The sequence below is a fragment of the Gouania willdenowi genome, chromosome 11 (assembly GCF_900634775.1).
Source record: "Gouania willdenowi chromosome 11, fGouWil2.1, whole genome shotgun sequence".
Classification (NCBI taxonomy): Eukaryota; Metazoa; Chordata; class Actinopteri; order Blenniiformes; family Gobiesocidae; genus Gouania; species Gouania willdenowi.
The window spans coordinates 14652917-14679622 of NC_041054.1; the positions used below are offsets into that span (position 1 = coordinate 14652917).

At 36.3% G+C, this 26706-nt stretch overlaps 1 protein-coding gene across 2 annotated transcripts in view; it reads left to right on the top strand.

The window, feature by feature from the left end:
• The window catches only part of vps50 (VPS50 subunit of EARP/GARPII complex), a 115570-nt gene that overhangs the window by 53025 nt on the left and 35839 nt on the right, over window positions 1–26706 (top strand). Inside the window, exons 14-23 of one of the 2 annotated variants that reach the window (XM_028461346.1) lie at window positions 4810–4901; window positions 5055–5149; window positions 8301–8399; window positions 10330–10420; window positions 11522–11707; window positions 16229–16347; window positions 18348–18454; window positions 19361–19482; window positions 24642–24719; window positions 25138–25218. In XM_028461346.1, the coding sequence (XP_028317147.1) occupies window positions 4810–4901; window positions 5055–5149; window positions 8301–8399; window positions 10330–10420; window positions 11522–11707; window positions 16229–16347; window positions 18348–18454; window positions 19361–19482; window positions 24642–24719; window positions 25138–25218 (1070 nt within the window). The remainder of the gene's footprint in view (window positions 1–4809; window positions 4902–5054; window positions 5150–8300; window positions 8400–10329; window positions 10421–11521; window positions 11708–16228; window positions 16348–18347; window positions 18455–19360; window positions 19483–24641; window positions 24720–25137; window positions 25219–26706) is intronic. The other variant, XM_028461347.1, reaches the window with a different exon arrangement.

A 26706-nucleotide genomic window follows, 5' to 3' on the forward strand; every position in this document is an offset into this window, starting at 1 on the left:
CCATGAGTTACAACCACCACAAAGGTCAATCACTCAGTATCTATAGGCTGCCAGCGAGAGTCTTTCATGAGCATTTTGTCCTTTTATACCTTAATCCTTGTTCTAAACTTCAGACGAGATAACCGTGCTAGGTAAGCATTTCAATTTTGTAATGACATCAAAAGAATACGTTAAAGGCAGGACATGGAAAAAATATGTATGGATTGCACAAATGTCAAGAAGCTTTCAAAAATGGGATGCTTAAGGCACATTTACACTTGAACTGTTTGGTGTGGAGGTTCTTTTCTCAGATCATACTAAACAAGGTGAGAAAGCTCATTTGAGCTTATACTCGAAACCTGATGATTTTGTTGAATTGCCAGTGAATAACAGGAAAATTGTGAAGGAATCAAGTCAATGTAATTACAGTAAAACCTTGTAGCCTCTCACTTTGGGTCATTTGAATGAATTAAAATTTGCATCAAAGTGAAGATCAGAAATGTAGAGTGTGACAGTCAGACCCTTCCCTACGGTTTGAAAAAAAGATTCAAAGACCCATGACATGCATGCTTGACACATTCCAAACCTTTTTATCTGGCTGGTGATTGCAATCAACTGCCAAAAAGCATGACACCAAAATTAAATTCTTGCATGATATTAAAAATTGATCTTCTGTCCATCTATAATCAGTATGAACTATTTGTCGGTAAAACCGTTGTTTTATTTCTTCCTAGCAACCAAACCTAAACTAGAACATGTTGACTATCGTTGCTCCAAGTGACCTAACCTGTATTGATTCATGTTTTCTTCTTCTTGACTTATTTTCTTCACTCCTCTATTTAATAATTCTAAATACTGTATCAAAGAGCGATCATTGGGTTCCCCTCATCTATATTTTACTTGGTTGGTTGGAAATTAATGTGATGCATTTAAGTGCATATGGGACATATGCAACTTATTCCAAATTTAACAAGTCAGAATGATCAGTTATTCTTCAAAATATCTGTATAATTGCTGCAAGTCATTATTTTCCTTCTAATAATTCAAACCTAATGACAAGTACAGTTCAACATGACATTTACAGATGACTTTTTCAAAAGCTAAGGTTGGTTTTATCCAACTTTTTTAGTTGGAACAACTCTTTCAGCTTTGTCACAAAATCACTTGCAAAGAAAAATCCAAATATAAAACCTGATGATACTTCTTATTTAGTGGAAATTGTTTTTAACTTTCTTTAAATTAAAGTGTTCGTTTTTCTCCGAGATTAGTCATTTTGCAATTTGTGGACACAGATGCTGTTCTTTGACTAGAGCTATTTATCTTTCTCAGTCACACTGACTTTATTTAGTGTGGATAAAACGAGACTGCCTTGAAATACAAAATATCGACTTCAATTTTCCCTTAAGTAAAGATGTTAAGAAAGATATATTAAGGTGAGACTCTTTAGTCCTGGAATGCGATGAACAACAACCATGCAATACATTTTCATTGACATTGGCCAATACTACCAAGCTGGATAAATAAATCCAGGATATCTCTGTTAGCTGGCTTCACCTAACCAAACATTCTCAATCCCAGAACAGCTGTACTACAAAGCTTATCAACACATTCCAACCTGGCTGCGTGTGCGCTCACATAAAAGGGGCGGAGTTTGCTGCTCCAGACCAATCACAAACAGAGAAACCGTGCAGAGCAACTTATGTCACCATTGAGGATCAATTCTTAAAAAATATGAAGAAATAAAATCCACATTTTTAACATCTGAATTTGTAAAATTCATGCATTATTGATTCATTGGACCATATAAACTGACCCACTGATCAGTTTAACTTTGTTACTGTACAGACGTGTTTCTATTCACGTATCCACCTCATTTTGGGTGCAGTCTGTGGCTCTGATGCTGCGTTCAGTTTAGAGCTCAATAAGCCTGTACTATAGGCTCTGGTAAAGCAGTAAGAGCTTGGAACTCCTTACCTTTATCTGTGGGACAGTTTAAAATGAATCTGAAGAAGTAGTTTAGAGACAAAATTGGTAATTATTAATCATTAACGAATAATGCAGTTTTGTCTGAAGTATTTGGACTGTTATAGAGAAGCTCTCTCCTCTGGTGATTGGCTGTTGGTGTTTGATTGTTTCTGGCTGTATTTTAAAATATAAATGGACCATTTGATGAACTGCCTGCACACTGTTACCTGTCACCTCGCTTTGCTGTCACTTTTTTTTCTGCCCACAGACTACAGATAATTAGATCACAGCTACCTCTGGTCTGTGCAATATAGTTATTTTGCAATGTCCCTGTCAAATAAATAAAAAAAATTATCGATTAACCGAATTTGAAGATAAAAACTTTTTATTTTGCAAATTCAAGTTAAAAAAAAAAAAAAATAATAATCTTTACAATTTCTTTTTCCCACCAGAGTTTTTTCGGATTTTTTAGCGTTCTGATGTGAGCCAACCCCCTTTTTGAGTACGCTATATGTGTGCCACAGCCATGTTAAATTTTTTATTCGCACTATGCTGAGATGCTAAGGGAAGAGTTTATTTTTTTTTTAATTGTAATGTTATGTTATAAAATATGTAGTTACCTGATTTTTTAATCAGGAAATTTAAGCTACTGTGAAGTTGCTGTTGAACTTTTGCTTAAACCTGGGTTAAAGCTTGAAATAGGTGAATGATAGAGCCTCATTTACTTTTTATTTTGGGATTGTTCTATACATTTTAACTCTTGAGGACAATCACAGCAATAAAGTTGCACTTTTGACAATATAACTGATGTCTGTAGTCATTTTTAAGTGCATTTAAAAAAAATCGAGAATCGAAAGTCTTTTTTTTTTTTTTAGGCAAAATCGCCCAGCATAAATACCTCTTTGATTGAATGTATGGTAAGGCGACAGGGGAAACTAATAATTACAGTATTTGGTTCTCTTGTGTGAAAAGATGTAGATTACATTTATCATTAGAACTCTCTCTTCTACGGCTGTCAGATCCGTGCACCAATCAGGATCTTCTGAGAATGAGCAGGTCATTTTCTATGAGCGCACTGATCCTAGCCAGTACAAGACCTACTCCCGACCAGGTTAGCCATGCAACCTAAGTTACCATATTGAGAAGAAGTTAACCAGCGTAGTAGTACAGGACAGACAGAATAAATCCCGGAATTAGTGTGATAAGAGGAAATCCAGATTAGAACTTCCATATTACAGAAACTGAAAACTGGTGAGGCAAAGCACCAAAAACGAGTTACCCTAATATAGAAATACTGAATAAAAGGCTACTGCAAAGTGAGTATTAATAAATATTTATGTCACATTAGATGGCTACGGACTGAGCTCCAAGTAAGGTAGTTTTGGGCATTCATTTGAAATGAACTGTTATGACAAACAGTACACTCTGTTTTAGAAAGTAGGACTTCTGCTTAATGGCTGAGCCACGTTACCAGAACTTTAAAGGGGGGTGAAGATTTTCCAACGTCATAGCAGAGTTAAAATAAGATAATTAGTTTACAGAAATTTGCAAACTTCGACTTCATAGCATTCCGGAAGAAACCAAAGGAGTAAAGCATACCCTCAATCTGTTTTATTTATTAGGGTAGTCATCAGATCTGTTTTGGTTTCATTTATTGATGCAAATCTCTTTTAAAGAGCTATGAATCTTTAAAAATCTAACTTTAATGAGTTTAAGAAGGATAGATTAAACTTTTTAGTCTATTAACCTGTAATAACCTGTAATATAATAGTTTGCAATATTAATGTTACTCATTTAAAAGTGGGGGAAAAAAAAGACGTTTGGCTGACATGTGGCAAATTAGTTTTGATTCCGTCACTGAAAACTTTTTTCTGGCATAGTGTGTTTAAGTTGGAAAATGTCTTTAGTGCCCGTTGCTTCTTTACGATTACCATAATCCTATATTTGTGTTTATTGTATGATTTGTCCTGGCCCTCAATATTTCACTTCCCCACAGCAGTGATTTATAGTAACAGTTATTTAAACAGATGAGAAAATAGACAATAAACGATGCCTGCTCCTTTCCTCAAGCAAAATGCAAAATGGCCATTTTTACAATATTTTTTTTGGCTGTCAGCTATTGGAACTTCCTCCATTACACTGACAGGGTGACCAGGGTGTTTTTTTTAACCTTGGGGCAGTTTCATAAATAAAGCAATTTACGGCAGATCAAAATGTGTTAGATTTATTCAGTTTAAACACTAAAAATGCAGTTATTGAAGATTAGTAGCTCACTGTGACTGATGTTTCCTTGATGATTTTAAAAACATTCCAAGTGTTACTTTAGATGTTACTTGTGATTCTGCTGCACTATGAGGAATGCTCACTGATCACTGTGATCACCGATGAGAACAGTGTATTGAGAGCATGATGGAGGAGGAGGAACCATGCCAGACAGTGAAAGAGACGTCTACTACTAATTTAACTGTCATCTTGCATCGCTCAGTTGGCTTCTAGGTTCCTGTCAGTCTGTCTTCAGGGAATACATGACCCACTCTACTGTCAGATGCTGACTGGTATAGACAGCAGAGAGCCTCCCACAGATTGACGCTGACATTGAGAAGACTTTCGACGGTACTTTTTGCAGATCAGATCTGCACCTACTGCGGATTGTGATGTTCTGTTCGTCATACTAAAATACACTAGAGGAGTCGCACCTTAAAGTTGAATGTATAACCACAATAGCAAGTTTTTTTGTGCATGAATATTTTATTTATTTGCGGTGGCTTCACTCTGCAACTGTGAAAAGGTTCAATGAAAGGAGGCAAAAATGTTTCTCTTGATTACGTCTTTGATTCCTGTATCTTCTTTTCTCACTCGCCGCAGACAGTGTTGTAGCAGCCGTCTCTGATGAGTCGATGGTGGACCGCAGTTATGTAAAGAAGAAGCTTGAACATGGCCTAACACGGATCTGGCAGGTATGTTTTACCTTGCTGTTAGTAAATTATTTTTATATTTATAATTATAAATTATATATAAATTATTATATAATTATAATTATTATATATAATTATAATTATATTTTCCTCCCAGAAATTGCATTTATCGTAGTCTCCTGTTTCTCTTCTCAGGATGTCCAGTTGAAAGTGAAAGCTTACATCCTGGGAACCGACATGTCCAATTTCAAATATGATGATTTCATTGTGGTGCTGGATGTCATCAGCAGGTTGGTGTTTTGATCTCAAATTTGTTTTTTAATACTGTATTTACAAAATATTGCTCAGCTATCATTTTTTTTTTTTTTAATGAAGTCTGATAAATCCAAATTATTTTATTTTTTAGGTTTTTTGGTGTCTAACCTTTTTTCCTCCCTTGATTTATGTTTTTATGTCCACTAAATGAGCAGCAGTTTAAAGGTCCCATATCATGCTATTTTTCTCCCATCTCTATTTGTTCTAAGAACCACAAAAAAATAGTATTTGAGCTTTATTTTCCCAAACTCGCCTGTTTACCAGAGTTTTAGCCTCTGAAAAGTCACTTTCTGAGCAACTCTACACAAACAGGCTGATTTGCGTCCTACTTAGGCATATTAATGAGTGGGTGTGTCTAAAGACAAGACTTCTTCCTCCCCACACGGTGACGTAGGACCAGAGGGCAGCCCGGCCTCCTCCCACCCACTCGTAGCCGAGCTCATGCTGCTTTATAAACACGAGACAGAGCGTGGAGGTGGGGCGTTCACCGGTACATACATAGACTGTAGGAAATACATACATAGCACGAAGGACGCTGAAATGCTCACCTTTGTGGGCGTGTCTGTTTACATGTCAGTCATGGCAGAGAGCTTCCTGGAGGCACAGCTTCTCCAGCTCAGTGCCGCATCAAATCCGTAATCAAAGTGTGAACGTGTCATCAAATTGGAGCGAGGTGTTTGGGCTCACCCTGCAGTAAGAAAGGAGCAAATCACCCTCTAACTAATGATTGAGGGAATCAATGAAAAAACACTTTGGGCATGTGTATGAAGCCCTAATAACACTTTTGTCATGTTTAAAGCACAGAAAAGTTGATTTAGCTTAATAAACACCAGATATGACAAACACATGCATGCAACTCATTGCGTTAATTGCAAAGGCTCAGTATTTTTTTTTTTTATTTGCACAAAGGAACTGAAATTAATTTGCCTGATCCTTCTAAAAATAAAAATTTAAATCCATTTTTCCCCCTTCTTTTTTTTTTTTTTTTTTTTAATTGCTGTATCTTTGTGTATTCATAAGCTTGTGTTTTCTCTGAAAATAACTACCACGCAAGCAGCAATATGTTGCATATTGTGAGTATGAGAATTTTGTTTTTAATTGCATGCATTTGATGCATATGTTCATTCTTGTCACCACAGTAAACAGTGTACCATCTTTTGAGCAGGAATGTTTACATTGTGTTTGTTTGCCTGAAGGCTGTCAATCTGGCATACACCTAAAACTCTGCTGAGGGTTTAAAGGAAGGATCTCTCTATCTTTCACTTTGAACAAATGACAAATCTTACTTGCATCATTTCCTACGGCCATTCTGTAACTTCATTACCGCATTGGTTTCTATTGGTACTTGGACACAGCTTTTGAAGGAACTCAGCTGATATTCACAGATCTTCTGTAGATGCAGGCTTCCTTGATTCCTTCTATATTTTCAGGTCGTCCCAGATAGACTCTATGATGTTGAATTCAGTACTTTGCAGATTATTAATGAAGGGCACTTGACTGTTAAGACCTTTTGATCCTAATCCGACCTAAATTTACAAATAACTTGGATGCTTTATTGTAGCTGACCAACTTATGGCGACTTTTTACTTGTACTCCTTACTTTTTAAAACCAATGTCTGTACGTTCTACTCCTTACCTTTTAAAAATGAGCTAGTTACTTTTAAGACCTTTGAAGATAACATCACAATGTAAAAACATCTGTGAGGCAGGTCCCTTAGTTTTATGGTTAACATTTTCAAGTTTAAAAAAATATTGATCTCAAAGCTGATCTGGGTTTAATTGAGCATTTGCCTTTTTTTTTGGAAACATTTTATTTACAAAGTGTATCTATAATGAGTGCTAAATTCTCCAGGTGTTCATAAAGGGTAACAGATTTACTTTCTTTCTATTTACCAGTTTTCTACAAGTTCTTAAAAATGTTAAACTCAAAGCTGCTCTTGGTTTTATTGAGCATTTGCACATTTTTTTTCTTGACACATTGCTAAATTATCCAGTCCAGGTGTTCAAATGTAACAGATTGAAATTATTTCCATGTACCAGTATTCTACAAGTTCTTAAAAAAATTAAATATATGTAATTTGCTAGTTTAAAAACCCTGTCTTATTATTGAAGGAACATTGTTTTACTTTTTTTAATTGAGTACATTTAGTAGTATGTACTTTTTTTTTACTTTTACACAAGTAAGGGAGCAACTTCAATAGTTTTATTTTTACCAGAGTCATTTTTTATTCAAGTATCTATACTTATTCTTGAGTACCGAAGACGAGCACTTTTGCCACCTCTGAATGTTGTGCACTATCTTCAAACTTTTACTAATCATAGCTGTCATTTTTCTGTAAGATTGTTGCTGTTTTAGTTTTTTCATAGTAAAGCCACGTATTAGCTTTGTTTCCATAAACATTCTCTGCACTTTATTATAGGCTCAATTACACTGATTTCTAATAGTTTTCAGCTAATAAAACCATTTGATTGTAGCTGGGGAAAAAAACTATATCTCACAATCTTCAATGTTTCAAATGGGCTTGAGCAGCACTTCTTGAAGACTTTTTCAGCTTTAAAAATCATATAGCCATGATTAGACCTCGCTGGTGGCGTATAACCCCTTGATTCTGAGCATAATTGTGATGTATGATTGTAATGTGTGACCTTTGGTAAGTAGCTGAAAAGAAGCTGTTACACAGCGTCATTACATTAGAATAATTTTACAGCCTCCTACGCAGCTGTTTTTGTTATCATTAATGAGTGCTTCAAACTGTCTGCTATGGTTGATTTTAATTTGGTAAAATACCAATTCCCAAAATATACAAATGTATTAATTCTGGTTTGAACTTAAGTCAAAGAAGAAAATTAGTATGAGTATAATTTTGAGATTTCTTCTGTTGTTTGCATACTTTTATTTCGTAAATTATTTAAATGTAACCATTTCTATTTAATATGATTTTTTAGTTCCGAAAACTTCCCTCAAATTCTTTTTCCTGCATTAGTACACGAGAAGAATTTTTTTTTTTTTTTTTTACAGCATCAAAGGCTGACAAATTTGCAGTATTAAGAAAAACATGCACAACCAAATGAACTACTCCTGTTCATGTGTTTTGACTTCTCATGTTTGTTTCTGCTCTGCTCCAGGCTGATGCAGGTGGGTGAAGAGTTCTGCAGCAGCAAGTCAGAAGTTCTGCAAGAATCCATTAAACGCCAGAGTGTGAATTACTTCAGGAACTATCACAGGTTGGTTACTTCTTTTGAAGGGGTCTTTGCATCATTATCTACATCTGCCACCACACAGTTCTTTTTGGAGTAGACAGACATGTAATTGCATGGCAGCACTCGCTGAGATGGCAGCACATTAACATCTTGATTACATAACCTCCCCCCCCCCCCGCCACCAATCTCATAAATATGTATCTGCTCACACAGACGGAGCCACATCAGCAGAGATGATTTGCATTGATCAGTGTTAAGGTTACCTGTCAAGAATCATTGATAGGAGGCCTAAATATCAGAGTTTTAATGAGCTTGGCCCCTGTGACACAAAGTGGGAAGGATGAGGGACATGATGAAATCCAACTGTAGGTTAGAGGTGTTGAAGTTGATGGAAAGCAGTGTGAGATCATAATAACGACTGAAAAAGAGCTAAATGGCACTAAATACTTGCGGGATACTCAGTGTTTTAGGTTCTGATTTTAACTTGTATTAACAGTAATATTAACCGGGGGGACGATGAGTCATTCTCAAAGGTTTGCTGTACTAATACATTCCCATGATAAACCATAATAAATTACGAGAACAATCCAAATATCAGTTTATAAAAAAATAACATTTAAAAACATTTTGAAGAAAGTAAAAAAAAATGTTTGTGTGTCTGAATAAAATATACACCGATGTTAAGAAGAAATCTTATTTAATTTTTCGCGATTACAAATTGTTCAATAAATGCTCTGATGAAGCTTGCAGAGTTCAGTCCCTCCAATAAGGTTAAGAACTAATGAGTCTAATTCATGTTCTTGCATTTGTCATTTTATTGTGAGAACGACATCTTTTTCTCCTTTGATTTTTAATCATATACAGTATTAGTTAAAGCTGCAGGAGTCAAGATTTTTTTTAGGCCTCAAGGATCAATAAAACATCCCACGATGCAAAGCGAGAAACTTTTCCGACAACGTCCATAAGGGAGTGTTTACATTGAGGATAAAAACAAACATTTGTTCAGCAATTTCAACCTTTCACATCTTTTTTTGGGCAAATGATCTTTGATTTACTGATCTCTGAGGCCTACACTATGTTTTTATTTGATACAATACATCATGGTCTCGAGCAGCTTTCATTTCATTTGTTAATGAAACTCAATGTTTGCGATTTGTTGGTGACTTGATGCTTGGCAAAACTTAATTTCTGTGGACAAGGTAGCACATTAGGAAGTGAGCCATTTGGCTAAACGTGATCACAAAAGAGGCGTCTTTTATCCCACAATTTTTAGATATATTTTTACTATAGTGACTTAATGTTTAATAGTTACCTGTAAATCTTATTTCTGTTCAGTTTTTGTTATTGTTGAATTAGTATTCTGGTGAAGTATTAGACATTGAGGTTTTCATAAACTCCTTACAATCACTTGTATTTAATGTTTTAATATTTTTGTATATTTTGTAATTTTAACAATTGCTTAAATTACTTTTTGTAGTTTATTTTTGAGTTTTGTTGTTTTTGTGTTTTATTGTGTTCATTTAGCTGAAGGCTTCAAACAACTTTTTCAGCTTTCTGCCTCTTACTACACTGTATATCTATCTATTTCTGTTATATTATGTACTTTTTTTTAATTGTACAAAATAAATAAATAGTTCCTGACACTATCAGCTAAATTACCAATGGTTTTCCAGTAAATAACTGCACTTTATTGCAGTGTTGGTATTTAGAACTCATGCTCACCCAGTGGCTGTGAACACACTCTTGCTCACACATAAATACCTTTTGCTGTGTATCAATGTTAACCTCAGTGACCTCTGCAGATATCATAAAGGTCAATGTATTTACTGCACTCCTGAACAAAGTATTAAGACCTGTAGAAAAACTGAAGTGTTGGGTAGAGGCAAGAGTATTGTTTTACCTAAACCTTTATCTATGTCTGCAAAAAACAGTTTATTTCCTTTCAATCTCGCAGGGCACGGCTAGAAGAACTCAGGATGTTTCTGGAGAACGAGACGTGGGAACTTTGCCCCGTCAAGTCCAACTTCAACATCTCCCAGCTGCATGTGAGTAAGCAACACTTTGCTGTGGCAAGAGGGTGAAGAGTATTTGATGATGCACAGTGTCACTCAGATTCACACTTCCCCCCCCGTGTGTGCATGCAAGTGTGTAAAGTTCACTGGTAATTATGCATTCATGATATTGACGAAAAGGCTGATGTCTCTAGTGGCATGTAGGTTAGAACAATGCATTTTTACTACATTACTCCCATTTCTGCCGTTTCTCCATCAAATTTCAATGCCTGTTCTGAACATTTTTTCTACTTGCATGACATTTTCAGCACTGATAAACCCTTTCCTCCACTTTTCCCACCGAATGTCACATATTTTGACCCATTATTGTCACTTATAACCTCTTTTCACCATATTTCATGCTTATTTTTACACATTCACCACTTATGAGCCAGTTTAAGCTAAATGTTCCTACTTAATGTTTCATTATTGACACTTTGAACCCTTTTTTTTTTTCCACCACTTTTTCTGTCTGTTTTTGGCCACTCTCATTTGCAACTTTTAACCAGTTTTTGTGTTTTTTTTTTTAAAATCCCATTTCATCACCTTTTTAACCATTTTTGGTCACTTTTATCCCATTTTATTTCTGATTAAAACAATGATTTACATCTTTAAGATGATTCTATATTATGGCCCAAATAATAATAAACCTCCTGGATAACAGATGATATTATTCAGATAATTAAATAAATGTGGTGATCACAGATTCATAGAACGATAGACGTCATTTTGCTGACTTTATGGATGGGCCCCAAAGAGCTCTGCCCTTTATTCCCCCTTATAGATGGCCGTGTCTCCACATGACTGTTCTTTAATGTTCATGTCTGTGTTCAACCACCTTCATGTACAGTGGGGGTCCCAGTCTTTGGTACATTTATTTTGGGGGTCGCGGGCTGAAAAGTTTGAGAACCACTGGGTTAGATTGATTTTAAATTGATTTTGTGTGTATGCAACAGCACAATCTACTTTACTGAAATGAAGTAAAACTGACCTCCAAAACTTCTGAAAGTATTTTTTCAGCTTAGGCCTTTTTGTCTTTCTGCCTCATCTATTGACACATTTCTCTTGTGCTGTGTCTCATCCTCTCTGATCCAGGAGTTTAAATTCATGGGCCAGTGCCGCTCTCCATCCATCTCCCCAAGCAGACAGGCTGTGTCTTCAAACAGTCTGGCTCGGGAGGAGCTGTCGCTGTTTGAGCAGTACGTGCAGGAGGGGAACCCCTTTGAGATGCACATCGAGAATAAAGACGAAGAAACTGAGGATGTGCTGGCATCTAATGGAGTAAGTGTAAAAAAATAAGCCTATTGTGCTTAAAACTGTAAAGAATGCGTTTGTGTGATTGTGGACTTTCCATTGGAAAGTTTATAGAGATCAATTCGGAACCCTGTTAGTGCTGATGGTGATTAATAAAGCTCATCATTGTGTTTAATTATGCTATCACCGTATCTGTCATCTTCATCTATGTAATCTGTCGACAGACGCCATCTGCAAGTTCAGTGGTTCAGAATCCAACGCCCCTCCAACCCCCTTACATAAGCATGACTAATGAACAAGTCTGTCCATTAAGGTGAAACATTTAACACGTTCATATACAGCCAAATTTATATGGGCCGTAATTGCTTTGCATTATTGAGTAGTTCACTGCAGCACTCAAACTGTCACCGCCAGCGAGATAAACTTTCAGAAAGCTGCAGGGCCAGCAGTGCAAAAGCTGCTATGAATATAAAGACTTTTTGACATATTGCTCAACAAATTGCTTTTGAGCTCCAGAGTAGGTTCTTAGATAATCTACAGTAAAAAGATGCATGAAAAGCTGAATTCAACTCTTATCATGTATGCGTCTTCATCAGGATTCGTTCATTACCTCGAGCAGAGCTTAAGAAGTTTTATTTATTTTTTTAGTTTTATTTCTCCAATTTTAGCTACATTTTGATTTATCTACTATATTCAAGATGCAACCCCTGCTATTATTGTGAAACTATTTTTTAATCAGGAAATTGTCATTGAGATAAATAAATCTTTCTTACAGGAGAGACCTGGCCAACAAATATTAAGAAATATACAAGTGTGCAAAACTCCACTTCAATGATCCTGATCATGGTACTTTGATCATTCACACTTTAAATGCTTGGAATTATTGTTTGATCAAAGCAAAAAGTGGCACAGAACTTTTTATTAGAGCATGTAATCCACAAATTCACCAGCAGGAGGTGGTGTAGAACCAACTCAAACAACGAACATAGGGATTTTGTGATTTTTAAAACTGATTGGAATGCGGGATATTGGTCTGGAATCAAATGTTCCTTATCCCATTTCCAATATTTCCTGAAAATGTCATCAAAAGTTAAGTTAAGACTGTTCATTCACAGAAAAATAAATAAAGACCTATAATAACAGCAGGGAAAACATAATGGATGGATATGGTGAACTTAATGACATTCACTACCTTCTAAAACAGGGATGCCAGGGTGAAATTGGTCAGGCCTACAATTACATAGCAGCCTAAAGCAAGTTACCCTCTAAAAACATAACATGCAAGTAGCCTACATTTATAAGATAGAAATGCAACAAATTGCATAAAACACATTTCCTATATTTAACACAAGTGTAAACTGTAAAATGCTTTGATCATATTTATTAAAGGCAAACATGACAATGCATAATTAGGTTCTTGAAAAAATAGCCAAATATGACACATCTTAAAACAGTACATTGGCTCAATAACAGATGGCACATTAACTTTGCCAGTCATCTAGGGATAGACCGATATGGATTTTTTAGAGCCGATGCCGATACTGATTTTTTTTTTCCATCAGCCTTAGCCGATGACCGATGTGGACTGCCAATTTTCTTGCGCCGATATTTGGAGCCGATACTACTTTTGCCCCCTCAATTTACATCATAAAAATGACACAATGATGATAACAAATGGTACGAGTCTCAATTTTGAAAAAAGGACCATTTATTGAAATGAACAAAGGTGAGGTAGCACGACAAGTAAAAAATATTTAACAAATATTAAAAACAGAGAAAAAAATATTTCTGCTCTCTGTAAATAATGCAGATCAGCGAATGCAGCACGTAAAAAACACAAAAAACAGCCGACAATATCGGCTGGCCGAAAGGGGACATATGCTAATTTTCACCCATCTCCATTTGTTCTAAGAAACCCAACAACATAATATTTGAGGTTTATTTTCCGAAACCCGCCTGTTTTCTGGAGTTTTAGCCTCTGAAAAGTGACTTTCTGACCAATTCTAAAACCGGGCTGTTTGAGTGGGCGTGTCTATAGACGCGGACTCCACATATGACTCCACACAACAGTTGGTCACTAGCTACATTCACACACTCTTGTTGTTGTTCTCAGCTAAAAAACTGCACATTACATGATTATTTAAGCAGATATTGTGATTATGAGTCAGAAAAACACTGTTTTATGAAATGTGTGCACCGTGCAGCAACAGCAGCTGTTTCGGCTGCTTCAAACTCTTACCTGAGCTGTTACGTTGCTTTATTGTCATCATCTCATGTAGAAATTACAGGATAGTCGCGTTGTGTCACAAACACAGTGTTGCCAGATTCGTGGTTTGTGTTTCGGCTGTTCTAAGATGTGATTGGGCTGGAAATTGTCCATCTGATGTGGCAAATCTCCCGATTTCACGTGTGACGGTGCAAATGTAGAAAATTTAAAACGGAGCAAACAAACAACTAGACGGTTTTATTTCACATTTTGTGTGCTGGTGGACACAAAAAAAATAAAACACTAGATTAAAAAATAAATAAAAAATGCTTTCCCATGTCAACCACGGGGCGGATGTGATGTACAATCGGGCCGGGTCCGGCACGTGGGTCATAACCATGGCATCCCTGTTCTAAAGAGACTCAAATTTCCACTGCCCATACTCTTTAAAGGTCCTATATCATGCATTTTTCACCCATCTCCATTTGGTCTAAGAACCCCAAAAACAGTATTTGAGGTTTATTTTCCCAAACTCGCCTGTTTTCCAGAGTTTTAGCTTCTAAAAAGTGACTTTCTAACCAACTGGCTGTTTGCTGCCTGCTTATGCATGTTCATGAGTGGGCGTGTCTATACACTGACTTGCCTGCATGACTTGCTCTGAGGCAGATCAGTGATCACCAAAGCGATTTTCTCTTGCTATCCAGTAGCAGCAACGATGTCCACTTCCTGGAAGCCAACAGTTCAGTGTTCACCGTGGAGGCGCGGCACCAGCAGCAGGCACTTCCTGGAGGGGATGGTTCAGAATGCTCGTGACATCACTAGCATTATGAAACACTCGTTTTTCAGAAGAGGGCAGAGTAGCAGCTCAGAGAGCAGGATAATTGAGGATTTCTCAGAGATGCAGGAAGGAATCCCAATAATACATTGGGGGTGTTTTTGAGAAGGAATTAACATTGCAACAAGGTTAAAAGCTCGAAAAAGTGGATTTGCATGATATAGGACCTTTAAGTTCCAAAAGGCAAACTAACATGAGCATTATTCGTCTCAGTGCATTGTCGTCAAGCTCGGATCCAATTCAAGCACATTTTGTACACCAGCTTTAACTTAATGTGCTTTGTTTTTCTGCACAATCAGAAGAATGTTTGATGGGTTTTCATGTGAGTCTGAAACATGCATGACGAGGTGTGTCGAGAGCTCGTTTGTGCGTTTGAAGCTAAAGCTGGATTACAGGAAGAGCTTTTATCTGTGTTTGATGCAAAGACCTGAATAAGGGCTAAAGTAGCTTCAAAGTACATGAATTGAATACTTTTTACTTTAATGATCATGCATATACAGTACATTGGGGGTGATAGTGACCATGCGAAACAGTTGCTTTGCTTTTGGAAATTCCACGCTTTAAGCTGTGTATCTTCTGCTTTGATCTATTCAATAATGAGCTGTGCTACTTTTTATTCCCTTCGGATTGTGTTTTCGCTCTTGAGGGACGAGCTGCTCAGTATTGCTGGCAGGCCTTTCTGAATTAAGTCTTCATGTGACACAGGTTTGACAGGTTATTTAGATTTCAGTAAATGAGACATATCTTAGCTTGTGGTATAATAATAAATGGTATATATATATCACTCTTTTGTCAGTTTTTCATGTAATCAAGCAAGTGAGTTTGAATCCTTTCCTTAGTGACAAAGAATTGTGATGTGTATGTATTGAATTGTTTTTCCTTTAGTTTCTCTGTTGAGTAGTATTAGTAAGAGGCTCTTGTGTGGTACCTATGGTCTTGTCCTCCTTTATTCCAGAGTTTCAAGAAGGATACAGGACAGGTTCTGCAAATGTCTGACTTTCGAATGCTCATAGGTTATCTTATCTTGTTGCACATTGAAATTCATCTTGTACCGTACTATGTATAACGTGTCGGGCTCAGAGAAGGCTGAGCACGTTTTGCCTTTAGGCTTGTAATCCTTTAAGTATAGTGCTAGTGTTCTTTTGAGCACGGATTAAAGGACTAAAAAAAAAAAAATAGCATTTCCCAATTTCAAAGGATTGATCTGAACTCTCCTGTGAGAAGTGGATACATTCTGCGTTTACTCTTGATGCCAGCTGTTGGATAAATATGCTCCCACTGAGACAGAAATTCTCACTATTTGTTTTCATGTGATCTATTGCAGATTGAATCAGATAGTTTTACCAGAGAGTTTTCTTCTTGAGTCAGTTTATTATGTCACTTTAATTTGTGTATTGTATCATCCACAACAAAGTTTTTGACGTTGTTTATTATTGCTTCGCTTCGCACTTTTGCAACGTGACTTCCATGACTTGTGTGTGAACTTTTCATTCTCTTTGCTCTTTAGTATGAGTCGGATGAGCTGGAGAAGAGCGCATATCAAGACTATGACAGTGACAGTGATGTCCCAGATGAGCTCAAGCAGGACTATGTTGATGAGCAGACGGGCGACGCACCTGTCAAGAGGTCAGTGCATTGTGATGCTGTTTCAATATGTCACATCAACTCCAAGACCCACAGCAAATCGTGTGGGTTTTTCTTCATGTCCTTTAGCAATTTGCTTTTTTTTTGTCTTAGATGATGCTTTTTTTGGTTTATTTTTAAAGATGAAGATAACCTTTATTAGTCCCACAAAAGTGAAATTTGCAGTGCCACAGAGGGTAAATTTGTCTCTTTTTAACGATAAATATCACACGGTGCTATACAATCATGCAAAGGACTTAATCAAAGTGGAAATTACAGTTCAATGTATAAAAAATACAGAAAATTGAGACGATAATAGCAGCACTTGCTTTAACACTGTTAGCATTTTTTCAGTTTTCTCTTCAGTATTATGATGTAGTGCCAGGTGGTATATCAGTTCATACCAGGGTTGGGGTGAATTACATTTTTCATTTACATTTAACCACGGCCAATTACAATTCAATCCCAATTAAAGTGACCAGCATTTTTGGTGTGGATATCTGAGCATTTTTTGTGTCAGTATACCTCTTGATTTAAAATGTTTTTAAAAGGTACAATGTGGGAAAGCTTGATATGAAACTTTCAATAATTGTTAACTACATATGTGTAGAACTGTATGTACAGTAGAACTTTTACGCGGTTCCACCTTTTTGCGTTAAATATAATTAACAATTTTTATAGAATTTTCATGGCAATTATAATTATAAAGTCATTTATCGAAACTCACTTACAATTTAATTACAATTACGACATTAACAATTAAAAAAAAATGTAAACATAATTACGCCATGATGGTAATTTATTATCAATTATGCATTTTGATTATAATTGGCCCCAACCATGTTTCACTCCAAATACCGTCGTTATTTTTCTTTATGGTATGCATTTTATTTATGTACAGCAGGATTGGTATATAGCAAAGCACCCCAGAACATTGTTTGGGAGAACTATTTTTCACTTGCAATAAACAAGCAAGCATGTGAAAGCATAACATGTGAGAAGCGTGTTGATGTGGATGTTCTGGGTATTCCACTATATTTAGGAAGTTTTCAGAGTCCTCCAGCGACTCTTCAGTCTTTTTCACACAAAGTAACTTATGACAGATGTAGCCGCTTTTTCCTGTGTTATTGGTGACTTTTTCAGATGAAAACATGGATCATTTCTCTTTTCGATTAAACAGCCAGGGCCACCGTGAGCTCCGCTCACATCATTCACAGGCATCTCAGTCCTCGCTTCAAGCCAGAGATTTCTGAATGGACTTTTGTTTGGATGTAAATGTTTCTACAATATTCACTGCTTATTATGGCAGTAAAAAAAAAAAGTCATTCTAAGCCAATTTACTGCATTTATTTTTCTCTAAATTATTATTATATTCTCTAAAGAAATATTCAGAAAGGAATTTACTAAAAAATACATTTCTGTGTAACATAATGCACAGAATAGGATTTATTTACTGCTATCTTAATCAAGAAGATTTTAAAAGGCATAATGACTGGTAGTGTCTAAAATATTTTTAATTCCAGCTTTTTGAAACAATGTAGCCGGTTTCTATTTTTTTTGCCACATTTTTTTTCCCAAAGTTATTTATAGTTTTATTTATTTTTATTTATTTTTTTATATTTTGCACATAAAAAGAAAATGACCAATTTCATAACAGCCATATGTGTGAGTGTCTAAAGCACAAAGCACTTTTGGTTGATTATCAAACAGGTTGCATGGTCACATCCAGGGACTGGGCAGCCAATGTGCTGATGGCTGCTGAAGTGATTGCAGGCTAATATGGCTCAATGAGCACTGTGTCATAGGTCTGGTGCTCCAGGATCCCATGTTCAATAACGTCACCACTGACGTCTGCCTGTGTCTCATGCGTTGTATAATGGGTTCTGATCGACCAATTAGAAGACTTTGACTCGCATGAGGGTTTTGATTCAGGACTTTGGTTCTGACTGAACACTGACTCTACTTTTTTTTTATTTTTCTTCTTCCATCCCATTGTCCACCAGTTTGTCCAGAGACACCATGAAAGGCAAAAGAAAATCGGACTACAACCTCAATAAAATCAATGCACCAATTCTCACTAACACAACCCTCAACGTCATCCGGCTTGTTGGTAAGTTTTCCGCATGCACGTGCGCACGCACACAAACGGGTTACTTTGAACGCAGTCTGTTTTCGCAGTAGTGTAATGATTTTAATGTATGCATCAATTAGGCCAACAAATCATTGCCATTAGTGCACCTAAGTCTGTGTGACTGAGCCACACTAATAATGGTTAGCCTTCGCCCTGAGCCGCTGACCCGCTGCTTCCAAGAGGTGCTAAATGTGTCTTGACGTGGCTTCAAAGACATGGGGACCCTTCCTAGGCAGACAGTGTTCTTAGGTGATGTGACCCTCATAATGTGATTTTCATGTGCAAATTAGAATTGGACTGACTATTCAATTAGCTTTCCTGCAACAGGGTTGCCAGGTGGACAACTTTAGCTGTTTATATTTAGTCTAGAGAGTGTGGAAAAACATCAAAACAACTTATTCAGATATAGAATTAAGTGTTTTTGCTCTTCTCAATTCATATAGCAAAGCTTCAGTAAAATAACTATTTAAATGATTTCTTTCGCTTTTGACTAAAAGCGTGTGAGTGGTAACTCGTTATATCCTTAAACGTCTGTAGTTGTTTACAGTTGTATACCTCTAAACCAAATTAACGCCTCATAATGAGTATGCAAATGCTACATTGTTCTTCTGAAGTTCTCTCTGAATGAACCCTTGGGATCTACTTGCGTAGGTCAGTGCTTTTAATCTCCTGCCAGTTTACTTCAATGCAGAGCCTTTTCAATTCTCTGCACACTGCTGTAGAGTTTAAACATCATCAATTTAGTGAAAAAGAAATAAAGTGTGGGGAAGTGACCCTGTAAGCACGAATGGCTTTCAAAAAATTGATTTGGAAAGAACATCATGAAATGATGTATTCATTGAAAGCAAGAACTCTCTGGTGTTTGTCCTTTTTCTTTCTTTGCAGGAAAGTACATGCAGATGATGAGCATTTTGAAGCCCATTGCCTTCGATGTCATTCACTGTGTCTCACAGCTGTTTGACTACTACCTTTATGCTGTTTACACCTTCTTCGGACGCAATGACATGGTAAAATATTTCAGTTTTGTTTCTGGAGGTTGATGGATAGCAATTCTGCTTACTTATGCACATTTTTACAGTTTTAAATGGAAAAAATTAATGGCAAAGCTTAAACATAATACCATAATGTTGAAGGCTTGAGTCATGGGCTCGACATTTCCTTTTTGATGGAAATGTGCATCAAGTAAAAAAAAACTAAATGCTATCGATAAAGCATAACAATTAGTCACAGAAAACATACTAAAAGAGGATCTTTCAGAAATGTTGTAATCCAAAGCATGCCCAAATAATTTTAATTTGCAGAGAGGAAATTTCAATTACTTTCTTAGAAACTCAGTCCTAAAGTCCTGGAGCCCCCATTCATGTGATATATTAAATAAACAGATTGAGTTGAGGACGATAGATTAGCCTCTCAGAAATTTTCCATGCCAATTATTGCCAGTAAATGCTATTCCATCATTTAAAAATCTTAATTAACATTTGCAATAAAGTTTGGCCTTACCTCAACTTTAGCCACTGATTTCTTATTATTTTTTAGAATTAATAACTATTTTTGAATAGTCTTTTTTTTTTTTCATTTTAGCCATAGTTTTAGTCAACTTAGCAGAAAGGATCAAAAACCATGATCTTTTTTTTATCCAACAAAATTAACCCCATCAATTGAGGATGACAGCCATTATAAATCATATGTAAAGGAGGTTATTTTTGGACGTGACATATTTACACCTTTTGTACTCTTTGCCAAATGTTAGCATGTTGTATGTATTCCATTTGCTACCATACATCTAAAGGCTAGCATGGATGTTGTTTATTGCTTCATAAAGGCGAGAGAGAAAAAAACAAAAACAACCCTATTAGTGCCAGCATCGCCCTCGGGGAAGTGGTAATGATGGGACTGGAATGACTTTTTTCCCATGAGGTGAGAGAAGAGGATGAGCGCTCTGTGGGGGCTTCTTCCTGTCACTTTAATGGCATGTTTTGTAAAAAAAAAACCGATAGGTTACACTCTTATTGAAAGTTGACATTTTGTCACAGGATTGGTTTTTTCCCCTCATGTGTCCTATTCTTACCACTGAGACTCCATGTGAAGTGTATAAATGGGTTTTATCTCTCTGTATTCATTCTGCTGCTTCTCCATTAATCACTGAATTATTTCTTGTTATTGTATGTTGAATATGTTCATATTTTTCTGTCATTGCGCACTAATTTTGTCCATTTCTTACTCAACTTACTAATTGTTTTATTTTCTTTGTGTCGGGCACTTTTCAGTTTTGATTTTTATAAGAATAAGCCTTTCTTCACTGGGTTAAGTGTTAGAAAGAGAGAGAAAACATAAATGCTAATGTTTTCATTAATCTTTAAAACACTGTGTATTTTGCTATGCACATCTGCAGGTTGTCTTGACCTATAGGATCTGCTCTCTTCATACTTTTGGAATCAAGATTACGTTCCCCGACTTCTCTATATAAAAACTAATGGGCAGTATTATTCTCCAAAGGGTTGACGTGATTATTAGTCATTTTGACTGTGTCCCACAGATTCTCAATTGTTAGCTCCAGGCTCTCTAAGTGGATGCGGAGAGCATTCATTTAAGGAAAAAAAGATTGAAAGCTTTAGCATTAGTTTAAAGTTGCGCCACGGGGGAATACTTAAAAAAGGATGATGCATGTTCCGATGGCTTTAGAAAGCCTTTATATGGAAGGACTCACTGGAAAGAAGGTAAATAATTTAAAATATGTAAAAGAACAAGCAAGAAAAAGTAAGCTGAGAGCAGATCCAAGGAGTAGAGGACAATTTGATTCACACCAAACCTGCAAGAAATGTTTTATTTTTATTCCTGGCTTTCGACCGCAACAGAAATCTTCCGTACTAAATGGTATTTATTGTGCATACTAAAGTGCACCACCACAGCCTTCTTAAAAATCAAAGCAAGACAACATGATATATTACAGACATGAGCAACTGGCGGCCTTTGGTCTAATTTTATGCTGCCCCCAAAGTACAAAATGACAGAAAAATACACAAAACAAAAGCATTAAAAAAATACATAAAATTACAACATTGTAGGATAATACAATAAAAAACATGAAAAACACAGAAAATACTCCAAAAACACACAAAATTACTACAAAAATGAACAAAATGACAACAGTAATACACAACATTACTCCAAATAACACAAAATGAATCAACAAAATATACAAAATTACAGAAAATGACAAAAGTTTATAAAAGACAAGAAGAAAGACTTTTAAAAAAAGTCTGCAAACCCACAGTTTTAACAAACAAGCAAAAATGGCAACATAAATGCACAATATGACTCCAAAAAACATACATTTCACATGAAAAATACACACAAGCACAACAGAAAGGCATCATAACAAGCAAGACAACAACAAACATACACAGAATGACTGAAAAACAAAATTACTATTAAAAAAAACCTCTTTGTTCTTCCTGTGTTAATGCTCAGTTTTGACATTATTCTGAATGCTGACATGAATGTTGATAATATGGCCCTTTGATCAAACAAACACGTTTGTGGCCCCACTTTGATAAAAAAAAAAAAAAAAATTGCCCACTTTTGATACATTATGAGTTTTCTGCCTAAAAAAAAAACCATTTTCTACATTGTATGTAATCCAAAAGGCTGTAACAGGTTTTCTTGAACCAATTGGACTCATCAGAGACCTTCTCTTTGCAAACGCCCCCATGCTGTTTTGCTGATAATCAACCTTTACCCAACATTCTCACTGACTTTCACAATAGTCTCTAGGGCCTCTTTGATCAGGTGTGGATAGTAGTCCTGGTTTTTAAGTGCGATCTAATGCAAATTCATGGAGCTTTGTGTCGTAGGCCTCACTAACCTCACTTGGCAGCGTCTCAAAAGATCCATTCCAGCTTCTTAATGTGTGCTCTACACAGTGCTCTTTGGTTTGTACAAGCATCAGCTGTAATATAAAGAACACTGATTATCTCTGCATGGCAGCTGCAACTGAGCCGAATATAAAACAGCATTTAAACATTTTGTCCTTAAAAATGATGTGCTTAAAGATTGGCTGACTTAGTTTGGTGTGGTTCAATCGTGTGCTCCAATCCAACAACAGTCAAACTGTTGTAGCGCTAATCACTTAACTATTTATATTTTGCTGGCTCGTGTAAAAAGCTGCCACTTTCCTCTTAATTTAATATTTAAACAGCAAATACCATACAGCGTTCTGTCACACCTCTGTCATGTACAATAATGCAGGAATCCTAAGTGTTAACGTGTTTACAAAAATGTTTTCGTGTTTATTTTTTTTTAAACTAGACAAAGCACTAGTTAATTCTTCTTCTTGTTGTTAACCGTATTATTAATTGCTTTTCTCTTCGAGTGGACAGAGAATAATTGCTGACCTTGCATTAGCATCGTTGCAATAATGTCTGAATTGGGGTTGCTCATTATGTCGATTGTGAACAGGCGTTTGATTGTCAAACCATTTCACCACAGGCTCTGCGCTATGCAGACCAGTGTTATGTGTATTGATGGTCGCAATTGAAATGAGATGTCCAATTAAAAAGTAGCCTGCAAGCTGAAAAAGTGTAGGCATCTAATAATCGTAAAAAAAGAAAACATAAATGGATGAAATTATGGGCTATATGCACGCTTAGCTTCCGCATTTGAGTGAAGACCTTGAAAGAACTTCCGGTTCTGTATTATGACAACTGACTATAGTTTTCATATTAATCTCACGCAACTCAACAATAGCAGTAAATAGCAAAGGACATCTTATACATTTGCATAAGCCACTAGCCTTTCACTGACAAACAGTTTTTCCAAATAGCAAAGGACATCTTATACATTTGCATAAGCCACTAGCCTTTCACTGACAAACAGTTTTTCCCGTTGATAGATAGATAGATAGATAGACTTTATTGTCTGGCCTGATGCAGTGAGAAATTATTTTTTGACACGGCCACCACAGCAACACATTCAGCACAGTAAAACACATAAAACTGGCTTAAAAACACACAATGAGGATAATTTTATGCAGAGTTTCTCCTCTTGTTTTATGTTTAGCTAGGTGCTAATGCTACTTTAATAGCTACAGCTATGTTTTGATTGCATTTCTTACCTTGTATAAAACCTAATGTCCTCATCTGAAGCAGCAAACCGTTCCAAACCAAACTTGTTCCTGATCCATCTCCTCCATCTGTCTCCGTTCTCCGCCCGGACCAACTCTATAACACTGAGGGCTAAGTCCAATACACCCGGCTCAGCACAGGAGCAGTAGTCATGGTCAGGACATGGTACATCCATTTCCTCCTCAGGGTCCTCAGAGGGAGAGTCTAGTCACTTTCTTTGCTCCTAAACACCAGGACGAGGTGCAGGAAGGGAGTAATTATTCCGTTCAAAGGGAACAAGGGCAGCTCCACCGACGCCTTGTGCGTTTGATCGCTCCTTCATGTCAGGGTAAGGGTTTAGGGTTTATCTCTCCGGATGTTGATGACCCTTTTTTTTCGCAACAAATCCTCTTCTGGGATTGTAAAAATTCTCAAAGCAGAACTACATCTAGCTGAAGCTGTACACTTAGGGACACAACAGTGGTATCTTGATGTGCTATCTTTTCTTGTTTGGAAGGTAAACTTTGTCATTTTGGATGTCATTGTATCAAAACACAACCACACAAACAGGCACAATCAAACAAAAAATTTATTTCGTTTTTTTTCTGTCTTTCTTACACAATCTTAAGTACTAGATGTGGAATCTAGAATCTAAAAGCAATTGTTGCACCTGAGAAATTTTTTGTCCAATACACCCAATGTTTTTTTCTAAACCCTTTTTTATGAATCTGGCCGCAAGATATGGATGATTTTGATCGATTGTTGTTCAGTGTTAAAAAGCAATGAAAGCAATCTCTGTAACCTGATGGGTCAGCAGTTATCAGAGCAGCGCTACTGTAGGCCACATTTGTTTAAAAAGTATTTAATTTTCAATCAATCAAAATGCAGTTCTGTACAAAAACCCCCTCATTCAGCCCCTCTGTTAAAATGGTGGTGTTTGTTTGCTTGTGTTTTTCTTTTGCTTTCTCTGTTTTTTCTGTCACAGTTTTTCTTTTTTGATTTTAAGATTTGTTTATTTTTTTGCTTTCTGTTCTTTCTTTCTGCTGTCCTTTCATCTCCAATAGCCTGTTCCAAGCCCATCTTTGCCCACTCATGGGGGCAGAGAGACAGGCACAACCAGGGTTTTGGGCCCTGCTTGCTTGGTAAGACAACAACCCTTAGAATACAACGAAGACTCAAGGTTGTGTGCCTTGTGAGTGGAAAACTAGCGCTTAGATGTTCTGTTTTGGAGTGCTTCTTTAGACACTTACAGTGTGCAGAGATTGCCTTTTCTCGAGCGATAATAGTGTTTCTTGGAGGAGATTTGGAAGCATACTTTTGTTTTCGTGCTTCTATTTGGCTGTCATGTCAATAGTCAGTGTTGCCTGATTTCATTGTTTCTCCTCCCTCAGTAGGATTAGTTTCAGCTTTATTCAGAAAGTTAAGAATCTCTTGTCCCTGACTTTTTGACATAGAAATAGATGTGTGTTTGCGTGTGCTTCACCATCTGCTGAAGTGTGAGGGAGCGAGATAAGCAGTGCAGAGGTGTTTACTTTTACTTTTTGTCTTTTTTTTTGACAGTATGAGTCTTCTGGCTTGGGCCTCATCAGCAGCAGGCTGAGAACCACACTGAACCGAATCCAGGAGAACCTCATTGACTTGGTGAGAGTAAATCGAATGCTGTTTTCTCTTTTTTGCATTTTTTTTCTACTTTAAATTTACTTTATTTACTCTTTCTTTGGCTGCTCCCACAAGGCCAGTCCCATTCTTCTGACCCAAGCATGCTCATTTGGCTCAATTCCCCATATCCTCCTCCATCCCTCCTCTTTAGTCATCTCCATTCACTCTGTCCATTCTGACCTTACTGTATGTTTGGCCCAAAGCTGCTGCATTATGGGTTATTATTATCCAACCTGCAGTGCTCTACTTACACACAAATGCACACCTTTGTGCTTTCTGAGTGGACACATCAGGATGGATGGATGTGAGTTTCCATTAGGGCTCTCAGTGATTACACCCCTGTCTCGCACTATATGGTGACAGTTTTTTGTTTTAATATTTTGCCCTATTTTTTTCAACACATAAACTTAAATGTAATATAATTAGTGTTTTCCATTAATTAGCTTTTTGAAAAATAATACTCGGGGGCTCAATTTCCCAAAACACAAGAACCACAATAATACATAATTTTTTACAATTTAGAAAATCATAGTGACAACAATATGTTGTTTATGTTTTCCACATTTGAAGGAGGGTATATCCTTTATTTTTCTTTCAGGCAAATGTAATTCTATTCAACTGTTGGCTTATTTTAAAAAGGGCAAGTGTGGACTTTTTGTAGTTAATTTGGATGCGTATCATATGTCACAAAGTATGATTTTCTTCTACCAGTACTCAACTTTTATATAATAGCATTTTTTATTTTCATTTGCTGAAAACCTTGGAGGAAACATCTTTTTTAACATGTGTATTTCTATTTGTTTGTTTAGTAACAGACTGCTTTCCTGAATACAAACTCAGACAGAAAAATAACACATATTCACTTTATTCCTAGAGTCGCTACTTTGAGATTATAGGCTAAACTGTTTCAAAATGCACTTATCTCAGTTTTATTTCTGCATCAGTTGCCCATTTAATTTTGTTTCCGTTTCATCTGCTTTCCATAATAAGATGTCATTACTGACTACTAAACTTTACAAAATCATGCTTACCTTGGTTAATTTAGTTAACTATTGTTTGTGCAAGATAGGAAGGCCCTTTGTTTTTGCTGCACTCACTGGACATTAGGCCACCCATTTTATGACAAAATTTATTGTGGAAATGCGTTATATTGTCCCAAGACATATAGGTGAGGGTTAAGTCTGTGTTATGTTGCTTTTTCTATTTCAGGAAGTGAATTCCGTCATATTGCATCATATTTTGTCAAACTCGGTGGAAGATTTGATATAACTGTCTTTTTGCCCCCATTTATAGTCATATTGGAATTTCTACTTGATTTTGTTTTAATTAAACAATGAATGAAAAAATAAATATAATATTGCCATTTCAAGTTTACAAAATTCCATAATTTCTGTGCATTTTCCACAATCATGGATAAATCGGAAGCTCTACTCAACGTGTCAATAAGGAAAACATTAAAGTGGACTTAAA